This window comes from Loxodonta africana, chromosome 12 (assembly GCF_030014295.1).
Source record: "Loxodonta africana isolate mLoxAfr1 chromosome 12, mLoxAfr1.hap2, whole genome shotgun sequence".
NCBI classification, from domain to species: domain Eukaryota; kingdom Metazoa; phylum Chordata; class Mammalia; order Proboscidea; family Elephantidae; genus Loxodonta; species Loxodonta africana.
This window is the reverse complement of record NC_087353.1, coordinates 44,150,059-44,163,631: the sequence shown is the minus strand read 5'-3', so window position 1 is coordinate 44,163,631 and position 13,573 is coordinate 44,150,059. Positions and strand designations below refer to the sequence as shown.

At 49.2% G+C, this 13,573-nt stretch overlaps 1 protein-coding gene across 1 annotated transcript; it reads left to right on the top strand.

Moving 5' to 3' along the window:
- The first annotated feature begins 3,646 nt into the window (after positions 1–3,646).
- On the top strand, positions 3,647–12,785 carry PCARE (photoreceptor cilium actin regulator). The gene is made up of 2 exons (XM_003411855.2): positions 3,647–7,581; positions 12,614–12,785. The coding sequence occupies exons 1-2, from the start codon at positions 3,839–3,841 to the stop codon at positions 12,783–12,785; spliced, it is 3,915 nt and encodes a 1,304-aa protein (XP_003411903.1). The 5' UTR covers positions 3,647–3,838.
- Positions 12,786–13,573: the final 788 nt, after the last annotated feature.

Here is a 13,573-nt window from a genome sequence, read left to right as displayed (position 1 = left end):
AAATGTTCTGCATCCCACTTTGGTGAGTGGCGTCTGAGGTCTTGGAACTCGTAAGCAGCTATCTAAGATGCATCAATTGGTCCAACCCACTTGGAGCAAAAAAGAATGGAGAACATCAAAGGCACAGGGAAAATAGCAGCCCGAGAGACAAAAGGGCCACAAAAACCAGAGATTCTGTAAACCTGTGACCAGAACTAGATGGTGCCAGTCTATCACCAGTGACCGCCCTGCAGGGAACTTAACAGGCAGTCCTGGACGGAGCGGGAGAAAAGTGTGGAGCAGGACAAATTCACGTAAAAAGACCAGAATTAATGGTCTGGCAGAAACTGGAGGAACCCCCAAAACTATGGCCCCTGGGCGCTCTGTTAACCCATTCCTGAAGCCCACTCTTCAGACTAAGATTAGAGTGGACTATAAAACAAAAACTAATACTCGTGAGGAGTGTGCTTCTTAGTTCTATCAGATACCTAAGACCAAATGGGCGTCTCCTGTCCCGAGGCAGGATGAGAAGGCAGGAAGGGGCAGGAACTGGTTGGATGGACACAAGAAACCGAGGGTGTAAAGGTGGAGTCTGCTGTCACATTGTAGGGATTGCCACTAATGTCACATAACAATATGTGTATAAATTTTTGGATGAGAGGTTAACTTGAGTTGTAAACTTTCACCCAAAGCACAAAAAAAAAAAAAAAAAAACTCTATAAAAGAATCCTGATCAAAAGAGAGAAAATGCAGAACAGAATTTCAAATTCTTATGGAATCTAGACTTTCTGGAGGTGTGGAGGAAGGATGAACCCCTGAAACTATTGCCCTGAGATAATCTTAAAACTTTAAACCAAAAATATCCCCTGAAATATTCTTAAAACCAAATAATAGTTCAGCTTAACTAGTAAAAATTGTCTGCCTTCAGCATTATGTTCTTTGAAGAACTACGTATATGGAATCAAAGTGACAACAGCAACTTGAAAGATTAGGGGGTGGCAATTCTATGCTAATGAGGGAAGAACAACTCAGAAAAGGAGGGTGATGATGGTTGCACAACTCAAAGAATATAATCAATGTCACTAAATTGTACATGTAGAAACTGTTGAATTGGTGTATGTTTTGCTGTGTATATTTTCAACAGTAACAATAAATAAATAAAATTCAGAAAAAAAGAAAAATGAGTGGCACTGAATAAAGAGCATCCTAAATTATTTGGAATAGTCAAGAAAACTAGTCTCCAAGGTACAGGGGCTGACAGCTGACCCTCCGGGCAAATACTTCAATTTTGATCATTGCCTTGGAAATAGCTTTAGCCACTTAGATCAAAGGTTTTCACAAAGATGATCCAAGCTAGGGCCTAAATCCCGAGAGGAGAAGAATTTACACAAAGAGCCCTTCAGATGAGCCTTTCACTCTATTAAAACAGCAAGGTGGAAGGGGAGAGGAGTCCTCCCACGTGGCTCCTTGTTTACTGGCCCAGCCCAGCCTGTGACAGAAATGAGACAACATCGTGATGCCTAACACAGCTCGCCCCCAGGCACTGATTCAGCTTTTTGTTTCCCATGAGCTCTGCTTCAAATAAACAGATGAGAGAACTTTATTAATTATGCACTCCGGGGCATATGCTGTGATGGGCACCGGGCTCCACACAGCCGCAGCAGCTACTCTCCAGCTTGCTCCTGCAGAAGAGGCGTCTCTAAGTCTTTTCTGTTTCTGACACCCTCCTGACGCCTTCGCTGTTGCTTTCATTGGTGGCACAGGGCGCAGTAACACAAAATGAAGACTATAAAGTCAAAATACCAACTTTGATTGCAGTAACTTAAGAAGAAGCTCCAAGATGCTCAATGCAATTTTTCTATTAGGAAAATTAAAAATTGACAACAGTGTAAATAGCCAAAGATGGTTTAAAAAAGCCCCCCTTCCTTCTGCCGACAATGGGAATCATTGTGTGGTAAAAGCAGAGAAATTAAGAGCAGTAAGACATTAGGAACATCTCGAGGCAGCAGTGTGTGGGCAGAGAGGCAACGAGCACAGACACAGGAAGGCCAAACACCCTGATCCAGAGAAGGCTCTGGGCGCACCAGTAGGCAATCATTTCCAGACGATGCAGGGGAAGATCGAGGTTTGTTCCTTGACAAACCAATGAGTTTTCTTGGATGTATATTGTTCTAAGTGGCCTGGCTACCAGGGAGAAAGGAATAAGGAATTACATTTGGTGGTTTAGTAGTAGACTTTTTACTTGCTGTCCATGCAGTAGACCCGGGTTTGATTCTAGCCAGTGCACCTCAGGCACAGCCACCCCCTTTCTGTCACTTGAGGATTACAGGCTGCTATGCTGCTAAACAGGTTTCAGTGGAACTTCCGGACTAGGATAGACTAGGAGGAAAGGTCTAGCCACCTACTTCTGAAAACCATCCAATGAAAGCCCTATGGATTACAATGGTCCAAGCTGCAACCTACCATAGGGATGGTGCAGGACCAGACGGCATTTTACTCTGTTGTATCTGGGGTCTCCAAGAGTCAGGGATCAACTCAATGGAAGCTAACAACACTGCCACCATCTGCAGGCAGTGGTCCAGTTACCAAGCCTTAATTGACTTAGTCCCCACAACAGTTCCAGGAAGCAGATACCATTGTCCCCATTTCAAAGATGAGCTCTGGTTCAGGAATGTTAAGTAACTAGCAAAAGATCCCCCCAACTAAAAAGAGAAAAGTCAGGATTTAAACCCAAGCCCTTACTCTAAACTTTACTGACAACAAATAAAGCTTGAAAGGAGTTTAAAATGGGTGCTGCTACCCTTAGCCACAGCCAAGGGCACCATGCTCAGATTGAGTAGAGAGCTGTGCTTAGAAAGAAAAACACATTTTTTCCCCTTGTGTTCTACTTCTAACGATTAAATGGCTCTCCACTGCCCGATTTGAGCAGATTTTCCTATGAGAACTTCGTAACAAGCCTCCTGCCATGAAGTGTTGCCCTTCCTGAGTCTCCACGGTCCATAGTGACGGGACTTGAGCTCCATATGGCAGAAAGTTTTCCTGCTTCCCCCTCCCAAACCATGGAGGATGGCTTCCCTGCTATCTAACTCACTTCTCCAATGTAAAGGAAAGCAACCTTGTCTTCCTTATTCTCTGATTAGGAGACATTCTCTATCACCAGAGTCATAGTGTTGTTATAAATCACACAAACAACAATGCATTGCCTCAGTTACTATCTATGTGTTTTTTGAGGCCCTTCTGACCACAGCAGGTTGGAGCACACTCAGCTGGTTTGCCCTTATTCTGAAGGTCACTTTTCTATACCAAGATTTGTAATCGGGGAGCCCTCACTTCTCTTCCACAAATGCATCTCTTCCAGAGCCTTTTGCAACTATGCCTCACTTTTCTGGGTTTCATACGGCAGGCATCTGAACAGAAGTAAAAGCACAAGCAAGTGCAAAAATAATCTGCTTCCCAATATAGTAAACTCTGAGAAGTTCTGTATTAGAACACACTGTGAGTGCTAACTGGCTGGGGCATGATTAACCTAATAGGCTTAAAGCTGCACTTGCCATCCACATCTGTCAGGACACAGGCAAAACACAGGCCTGTAATCCCTGAGCCTGAGGCCCCTAACCTTCGCTAACAGCACAGGTTCACAATAACAGAACCACAACAGGACGGCAGACACCACTACCTCTTTGCAGGGGGCCAAGTAAGTTGGCATCAAGGGAAGCTGGTTTCAAGTTTAGGACATTGTGCCATAGACTTCTGGAAACTGCCTGGATGGACTAGTAAGACTGCCTTTTGTTTCCCTTTCAAATACAATTCTCTGAAAATTGTTAAGGTTGTGGGTAGAAGATGATGATAAGCTGAAATCATGGGGTGCACACCTTCCCACAGTGACATTGTAAACAGCATTGCAAAGAATGGCATTCAGTTTTTGAAAAAGCCCAAGGTTATTTTGCCAGGGCGTCAGGAGGACAATGAAAGATGCTCTGTCCCTTTGCTGCTTAGAAGCCCCACCTGCCCTGACTCTGGCAGTGGCCAGCCCCAGGGACAAAGACCAGCCGAGGAGCAGCCAAGTTCCAAGTGGAACCAAACTACAACTGAAGGTCTTTGTCAGCTCACAGGAAATCCTGCTTCAGGCAAAAGGAAAGATATGGAAGGATGGATCCTAGAAGCCAAAACCTCCCCATCCCAGCTGACCAAATCACAGAGCCACACGGCTAAGGATATTCTTTTTAAGACACAGAACTCCCACAGGTCACAGGGGACACCCTTTTCTGTGGAATTGAGTGAGGCAAGTAACACCCAGGAGACCTCCACCCAGGAAAGGAAGCCAAAATGCCACAGACTGGGCGAACAGGGCCATCGCTCCCAAACTGTCCTTCCTCCTCATGGATCTGCAGGCAGGGTGGACTTTCCAGAGCCCCTGGTAAAGGCCCATCACGACACTTACACCTACCTGCACTCCAGCCTCTCCGAATATGAAGCAATCCTGCGCATTGTCCATCAGGCCGCCCAGACCCAGGAGCTGCTGCAGCCCATGGTCAGCTTCCTGCTGCTCTGCTTTGATGAGGTCAACCAGCTCATGGGTAAGATATCCAAGGATGGAGAAGCACTCCTACAGGAAGTTAGGGCTGATCTGGCTTGGCCGTTGAAGGAAGGAGAGCCCCAGGAGCAGCCAGATCTCCTGGAGCAGCTCCTGCAGTACACAATCAGCAAGCTGCAGGGGCTCAGGGGCACCGTAGACTCACTCACCTGCAGCCTCCTGGAGGGCTCAAGCAGCTACTTCCACTCTACTGCAAGCCGCTTGGAAAAGAAGCTAAGCATAAAGAGGGGCATGGATGAGCACCTCTTAAGGGTTCTGGGGCAACTAGAGAACTTGGCAAGTGGCCATGGTGACCCTGGGGTGCAGGGTCTCCCCTTGTTCTCTGAGGACAGTGGCATTGGTGCTGAAAATGAATCCGGGCAGTCCTTGGACAAGCTGGGAAAACAAACCAGTTGGGACTTTGTGCTGGAGCCCATAGAACAGAAGCCAGTCATTTCACCCCAAGTGGAAGCTAGGCCGTCAGGATATGCCTGGCAGCCAAGTCCCTTCTGGATGGGTTCAGACAGACCCCAAGACTGTCCACTCTCAAGGCCTCCTACTGCAAAGTTTCAGCCAGCAGCAAAGGGAGAAGCGGGGATTCAGTGTTCATCCAACACAGACCCAGAAAGTATTTCCTCTGGGCCTTTTTGGCCAGGCAAAAGCACTCCACATGATTCCCTTGGAATTGGGGTCCCTGTGGAAGCATGTCTCTCTAAAGGCTCCAGTTCGATGGACTCTCCATCCCTCAGTGAAGATGAGGACAGCAGCCCAGACAAGGAGGAGGAAGATGAAGTTAGCAGTGTGAGTCTGTGTGCATGGCAGGACACAGCTTTATTTCCAAGGCCACAGTCTTCACCTGCTAGCCGGGAAAGCACGTTTCAGCCTCACTCCAGGAGATTTAGGAACCCCCAGGCCCAGGAAATGATTCTGAAGATGAAGGAAGCCATTAGTGAAAGGATCAAATTTGTCCCCGTGCCCTCTGGGCCCCAGGACTGGGCTGAGGAGGACGATAGGAGAACGATGGTCCCGCCAAGACCCAGCACGGTCAGTGGCAGCAGAAAGGCTCCAGTGAGGCAGAGGAGGTCCCAGTCGGAGGTGAGTCTTAAGAGCCACACAGAGGACCCCACCCTCCAGGAACTTCGGAGGGTCCAGAGAGACCTCAGCCAGAGGCTGGAGGCGTTCTATGCCCTGGGTGCACAGCGCCAGCAGCACAGCACAGAGCAGATTCTGAAGCCTAGAGCAGCAGGTTTGTGGCCAGAGAACAACTGCCGGGCGACCCCAAGTAACACCATCAGCAAATTGAAGGCATCCCTCACCAAGAATTTCAGCATTTTGCCTAGTCAGGACAAGAGCATTTTGCAGAAGGGCAGTCCCCACCCCAAAGGTGAGCAGCCCTGGCAGAGGACAGCTGAGCAGCATGCCAACACTACCCCATCAAGTGAAAAGGGAAGCGAGGTTCCTGGGACCGAGGACCACCACATCAGAGGCCATCCCACAAGAACTTCAGTCAAGAAACTGATTGAAACTTTCAGTCCCACAGACCATCTGAGGACACTGGGGGATTCCAAGGACTCTGAGCCAAGCCCCTGCCTCAGGAAGTGGGGGGTCCCCATCATGCAGCCCAGATTTCCCATTTACAGGGGGCTTGCCCCCTTGTGCCCTAAACTCCACATTTCTCCAGCAGCAGGCAGAGACGCACTCAATGTGGGCACAGGTTGGAGGCCCTTCACACCTATCTTTCCCCCTGCATTTACAGCAGAAGCCTCCAGAAGTAAAGATGTCAACGGTGAGACAGACGAGGACCCAGAGCACCTCCCTCCACCACCTCTGGAAATCCTGATGGACAAATCATTCACTTCTCTGGAGCTCCCAGAAAGCAGTGCACCAGCAGGGAGCTCCCCCAAAGGGACCGGCATGCCAGGGCTGGAAGGGGTTGGCCCTCCTAGGAGAACGTGGGCTTCCCCAAAGCTAAGAGCCTCCATGAGCCCCATTGACCTGCTGCCCAGCAAGGGCACCGCCAGCCCCACCAGGCCTCGAAGCACAGGGCCAGGGAGCATCAAGAGTGGCTGCAATCCAAGAAAGTTTGCCTTAGACTTGAACCACCCACTAGCCACCAGCCAAAGCCCAGAGACGGAGGATAGGGCTGAGAGTCAGGCACAAGCAGAGAAGGCTACGAGCCTTGGCAAGCATCCCTGGAAGGCGATAACCTGGCATCACTCCAGGCACACATCTGGACAAAATGGAACCTTAGAACCCAGCCAGGCCAGGCCAACCCGAGGGCCACATTCTCCTGAGGCCTCAAGGCAGAGCCAAGAGAGAAGCCCCCTGGTGCTCAAGAAGGCCTCTCCCCCAAGGGTGCACTGGGCACCCCGAGCCGAAAAGAGGCACCCTAGCCTACCCTCCTCCTACAGGCCTGCCCAGCCAATCCTTCCCCCCGTACACAGGTCCCCTAGCCCACCATTCAGCACTGGAGCTCCGAGCCCCCCAGTCAGCCCCAGGGTGCTAAGCCCACCAACACCAAAGAAACGAACATCCCCACTACCCCAGCACAAGCAGCCCAGCCCCCCACTGGTGAGCCCCCCTACCCAGAGCAGAGAAGCAAGTTCCCCTTCGTCTGGGCCCTCTCCATCCACCCCAGTGTCTCCCTCTCAGGAGTGCAAAGAAGCAAGAGATTCTGAAGACTGTCCATCAGCCATGGTCAAAGTGTCTGGGAACACTTGCTCCATATTCTATCCAGCCACCTCCTCTCTGTTTGAAGCTAAGGTGCCACTCTCAAGACCTCACCCACTGACCTCACCATCTCTGCCACCAGAGGCTGGGGGCTCTCTTGGAATGCCAACAGGGTGTTGGAGGAGCAGCTCAGGACCACGACGGAGGGTGGAGTCACAGAGGAGGGTGGCTCTGTGTGCCCTCAACCCTCAGCCTTTCATCAGAAGGACCGCTTCAGACCACCGACAGGGCACCCGACTGCAGCTGCCGGTCTCAGGGTGCACTGGCACAGCCAGTGAAAGCCAGCTCAGCCACCGCAGGTAAGGAGCTGTCCTGCCGTTACTTGGAATAGAGAGGGGCAGAGCTAACAGGCCCTAGGATCTTCTGGGTCAGTAGTTCTCAAACTGTGCTGCAAGAAAAGAGGCAGCTGGGAAAAGGGGCCCAGGAAATGGAGTCCCAGTCTCCCCCATTTCAACCTTGAACAGCCGTGTTCTTACCTATTACACATTTTGGGCTTCTGAGAAAGATTCATATTGAAAAGAGGTTCTACTATATTAAAAGTAAGGTTTAAAACCATCAAGTTAGCCCCAAACAATCAAGTTAGTCCAGTCCCTCCTCCCTTATTTTACAGATGGGGAAGCAGGCGAAGCGACTCACCTTGGTGGTTAACTCACGTCACTCTGCCATCCCAGCCCGATCCAGCAGCCTGGCTTCTGTTGGTGCTGGTTTGCTGCAGTAGACCAGCATCCACAGTAGGCATTCCCAAATGTTTTGGTCCCAGGACTCCTTTAAACTCTTAAAATTTGAGAACCCAAAAGAGCATTTGTTTATGTCGGTTATATCTAATGATTTTTGCTGTATTCAATTTATTAATTACATAGTGATCAAAAAACTTTAAGAGAAGGAAAATCAACCCATTATGTGTTAACGTAAATAATATACTCTTATGAAAAATAACTATATTTTCCAAAACAAACAAACAAAAAATGTAGTGGAAAGAGTGGTATTGTCTTATATTTTTGCAAATCTCTTCAGTGTCTGGTTTAACAGAAGGGAGCCAGATTCTTATGCTGGCTTCTGCCATAGATCTGTTGTGATATCACATGTCATGTAGACTCTGGAAAAGTCTCTGTATTTACAAGAGAATGAGAGTGAAAAAGGTAAATAATATTTTAGTATGAAAACCCTAAGGAGCCCTGGCGGCATAGTGGTTAAAGCACTTGGCTACTAACTGAAAGATCTGCAGTTCGAATCCCCAACTGCTCCTCAGGAGAAAGATGTGGCAGTCTGCTTCTGACACTCATGGAGTCATCGTGAGTCAGAATCAACTCGATGGCAACCAGAGGTGGTGGTGGATTATTATGGAAATAGTTTAGGCCTCCTGGACCCCATGAAAATGTCTTGAGGATACCCAAGGGCCTCCAAACTGTGCCTTGAGAACGGCTGGTCCTGGAGGTTTGGCGTGTAAATGTTTGGCTTCTCCATACCCTCAAGTATCTAGCCCCACTTGTCCTCAGACCAAATCAGGTCTCTGCCTCCCCACCAGAGTCGCAGAGTAAGAACAACACTTCATGAGGGATTCATCAGAATCCAGGCTGACAGGTGCCGCCTCTGCCCTTGGCAGACTGAGCGCTAAGCACACTTTTCTCATGGTGGGCAACTAACTTGTATGTCACTTGCCCAGCCATGCAGACAGGCCTGGGGGTTGGGGCATTGGGGCATGAGTCCAGGTATCGCCATTGCTCGAGCCATTGAAAGAAGGGTTCACAATCCAAGTGGTCATTTCACAGGATACACAGGAAAGTGTGCCTTTTCTGAAACTCTGGCTTGAGGGGAAGAAAAATGTAAATTTGAGGCTTACGGGAGAAGGACTCTTCTCAGAATGTCTTGATATCAGTTAAGACAAAGCTCAAACAACACCAGTCCCTGCTACCTTTGTGTTGCCCTTGTGTAAATCAGCAGTTAATTTCTGCCAGAGTGATAGGTGTTGCAGATCGTAGTCTGCCAAGGCATAAATGGTAATTTTTTACAAAGTACCCGGCAGTCAACCTTAAGTAAAGATACTATCTCAGGAAAGTTTTGCATTATTATGGTTATGAAAACCACTTGAAAGAAATGAAATATTGATTATTTTTTGCAAGAATCTTAACGTAATACTGCTCTTTTCTTAAATCTAAAATGAGCTTCCTACAGCACAGTGGTCTTCATCTAAGAACCTCTACAAATGTTAGCGCATTATTCTCCACACCAGCACTTACTCGGTTATTAGATTTCTAAAACGGTATCCTTCAGAAGAGCTTGCGAGGACAGGGACGATAAAACAGCATTAATTAAAAACACTTAACATTTTAAAACAGCAGGAGCAATAATAAAGTAACATAAAATTGTTCAAGAAGAAAACAATGCCCTTCTCTCAGGCTTCTCCTCAGAATAAAACCCGTTGCCATCAAGTCGATTCTGACTTATAGAGACCCTATAGGACAGGGTAGAACTGCCTCATTGGGTTTCCAAGGAGAGGCTGGTGCATTTGAACTGCTAACATTTTGGTTAGCTGCTGTAACTTTTAACTACTGAGCCATCAGGGCTCCTCCTCGCCTAAAAGATTATTTTGGAAACCCTGGTGGCATAGTGGTTAAGTGCTATAGCTGCTAACCAAAAGGTCGGCAGTTTGAGTACACCAGGCGCTCCTTGGAAACTCTGGGGCAGTTCTACTCTGTCCTACAGGGTCACTATGAGTGAGAATCAACTCGACGGCAACGGGTTTCAGGTTAAAAGATTATTTTATGTCCTGGATCTCTATTTGGGGGGTGTGTGTTGGGATGGGGAGGGGGAGGGAACTTGCATCTTTGAAAGAGAGGACATTCCCAAATAGGGGCCTTCCCAAGGTCGGCATGGAAGGTCATGTAATGATACCCATTCCCCTGTCTCCCTGTAAGACCAAGCCTCTAGGCCATCCCAAACTGTGAGCATGTGATGGGAAGATGCTCAGTCCTCAGCCCTGCCCCAGGTGTAAATTTGGCATCTGGGAACAGAAGCATGCCAGCTGTGGACTTGCCACTGTATAGATGGCAATCATTTTTCTGCCATCCTACATCTGGGGAAGCAATGCCAGGGAACTGGGCATGGTTTCCCCAAGGCCATGAGACAAGCCAGTGCCAGAGAGCCAGGAACGGCTTACAACAGGGCTGTTTCCCCACACAGGGAATTGCACCCACACCCACCTTACCTCACAGCCCTGAGGCAGACTTGCAGGGGAAATCTGTCCCACACCTGCCATGGATCCCCTTCTGGCCATTCCGTGCCAGGCATGAGCCCCTTTTCTTAGGAAAAAAAGGATGATGTTTATATCCTCCTGATCTTGGGGCCCTGGAGGATGGGAACAGTCCTCTGAGGCTTACCCAGAATGCTCAGTTACTGAGCTTCAGCTGTTACTTATGTGTCGAATCCCCTAGTCAAGTTACCAGTCTCCAGCTCTCAGGATGTTGGAGCACTGGGTGTTCAAGAAGAGAGAGTCTGCCTTTCTCCCTTAAATGCAGTGGTCATCAGCCTTTGCCTGGACAGGACTGGCCAGGCAGGGGCTCTCTGCAGCCCCTCGCTCAGAGTCCTGGGCCAAGTGTGGCTAGGGGTCCAGTGGGTGGGCAGCCTGTCTCCCGAGCCGTTCCGGGAACAGGTAGAACCACAACTATGTTGTGGCAACTGGGAAAATGAAGGCCCTAGCCTGAGCCACTGCAGATGTGGAACCTAAGTGGGGCTGGGGAAGATACAGTATAGGACAGATTGTTTGTCCAGCCGCAACATCAGCCTCACAGCATCCTGCCCCAGAGTTGCCAGCCGAGGACTTTCCCCTGGATGTGCCCCTCCCATTTCTGCCAGTCCGGTCAGAGGCAGCAATGGGTGGAGTTACGGAGGGAGAAGAAGTAAGTAAGGTGGGAGCCAGTGGCTCACAGGCTGGGCCCTGATCACCTGCAGGGCTTCATGATCAGGTCAAAGGCTCATACAAATGAGATGAGCTCTTAACAGCACGGTGGGCTCCTCACTGCGTCTTAGACATCTCCAACGTGCCTAGAGATCACATATGCATGCCAGACTTAATGTGTCTTCTTGTCCGGATTCAAATGCAAACTTGTCCTCCACTGGTTTGGTGTCCCCTGTAAGCCTGATCACACGGGGCTGAACACGCTACTTAATAAAGCTCAGGGAATAGGCAAGATCCTGCTGTCATGAGCAGAGAGAAGGGCTTCTGGTCTGTGCATGTGGGGCCCTGGGGTCAGGGCTAGGCCCTGAGGTGACTGATTGTGAGGCTCTGAACAAGGCCCCCCAACTCTCTGAGCTTCAGATGCCCACCTTCGTATGACTTGGAGTCCCTAGTGTTCTCTCCAGGTGTGACTTTCTGTTAATTCTATAAAGCTGCACCACAGTGACAGCTAACCATGTACTGAGCACTTCCTATGTATCAGTTAGTATGCAAAGAGTTCACATGCATCTAATACTGCTATCTGTGAGTGCCCTATGAAATGGGTACTATTTGTATTTCCATTTTACAAACGTGAAGCTGAGGCTCAGAGAGATTACATGATGAGAGTCGCACAGCTGGTAAGTGGAAGAGCCAGGACATGAACCCAGGCAGCCAGGCACCTACCTCTACCCAGTAATCGCCAGCATATAACCAAGCATGGCTTTCTGCGCTGGTCCACCCTTCTAGCCTAGGCTTGCTTATGCTCATGTCCACCCTCCACTTCATGTTCCCAGAGCCTGCCCATCACACTGAGGTTCATTTGCTGGTGTCCCCAGCCCCATGCAAAGCCCCTCCTAAGCTGTGTCACATGGGGCTTGGCAGCCGGGAAGTCCTGTTCTAGCTAAATGCTGGACCTGGGCTCTGCCAAGAAGTTTCCATTTTCTCCATTCAGGAAATGGGTGGTGAATGAGCGAAGCAAGGTTTTTGTGTGTATGTGTGTGTGTGCGTGTGTGTGTTTTAATTCAAGTAGCTAAGCCCAGACCTTTATTAAATAGAAGTGTTCATAAAACATAATAAAAGCCCAGCTCCCACAGCTCCTGTGGGAGTTGCTTTGTTCATGCAGCAGGATCCTGGGCATCAGGGAAAAGGACACAACTCAACCTCAGCCAAACCACCTCGAGCTGTGTCCCCACAGTGCCCAGCCTCAGCAGGCAGCACAAGGACAGCAGCCTTCAGGGCACACCTGTTACAGAAAGGTAGACTCCTGGCACCCAGGGGTCACCAGCTATGGGTGAGGGAGAGATAGGAAGAGACAGTCAGCAGGCGAATGGAGATGGGGAAGGGGCAGAAGGAACCACAAAGGAAGAATGTCACCTGCACCTGTCTTCTCTCTGCAGCAGCAGTGAGGAGAGCCCCAGGAAGGGCAACGAGGCTTGGAGCAGCTCCTACAGCCCAGAACTGAAGCAAAGGCGTGTTTCTCCCCCAGAGCTCTGCATACTGGGCCACGGGTTGCAGAGGGAGGACAAGCCCCAGCTGGAAGCACAGCCCCAGCGGGAGGAGGCAGCCTGACTGGCCAGCCAGCAGAGTCACAGTGATGCCAGTCGCCCCAAAAGGCAAAGGGTGACCAGCAACCATCCAGGTTGCCTCATAGGTGGGGGGCAGACCAAACTCCTACTGGGGTGTCCTGGAAATGCATGCAGGTGCACTGCCAGGTGCGTCTGCTGAGACTGGCTTTGCAGGAAAAGCAGGCAGAGAGGCAACTTTTAAGCAATTATCGTTTTCAGTCCTAGTACCTGGTACTAGTACCTAGTACTTGGTTGGCCTTGGGGTTCAAAGGGTAATCATAAGTTTAGAGCCCCACAATGACAGTTTTTAATCCTCCAAGTGCTGGCCTTAAAGGAAAAAACAAAAATTATTCATTGCATGCTTCATGATCAGGTATTTTACCTGCGGTGTCATTGTTGTTAGTTATTATCAAGTCAGATCTGACTCATGGCAACCTTATGTATAACAGAACACAACATTGCCCAGTCCTGTGCCGTCTTCATGATCATTGGTATGTTTGAGTCCATTGCAGCTATTGTGTCAATCCAACTCACTGAGGGTTTCCCTCATTTTTGTTTTCACTGACCCTTCATTTTACCAACTGTGATGTACTTGTCTAGCGATTGGTCTCTCCTGTGTTAGCTCCATTAAATCATTTAATTCTTACAACGATGGATGAAGTAGACATCATTCTTCCAAGGGGGGAGGGAGCCAAAGTGTCTTGCCCAAGGTCACACAGCCAGAAGGAGAATACAGGCAGCCCTGGATGACCAATTGTTCTGTCCTTAAGTCTGTCTTTAAGTCAAATTTGT

Bases quoted from the DNA above. Each gene is read 5' to 3' on its own strand.
- PCARE (XM_003411855.2), top strand. From the start codon at position 3,839: ATGGGGTGCACACCTTCCCACAGTGACATTGTAAACAGCATTGCAAAG. The intron at 7,582-12,613 runs GTAAGGAGCTGT...TTCTCTCTGCAG, and splicing joins AGCCAGCTCAGCCACCGCAG to CAGCAGTGAGGAGAGCCCCA.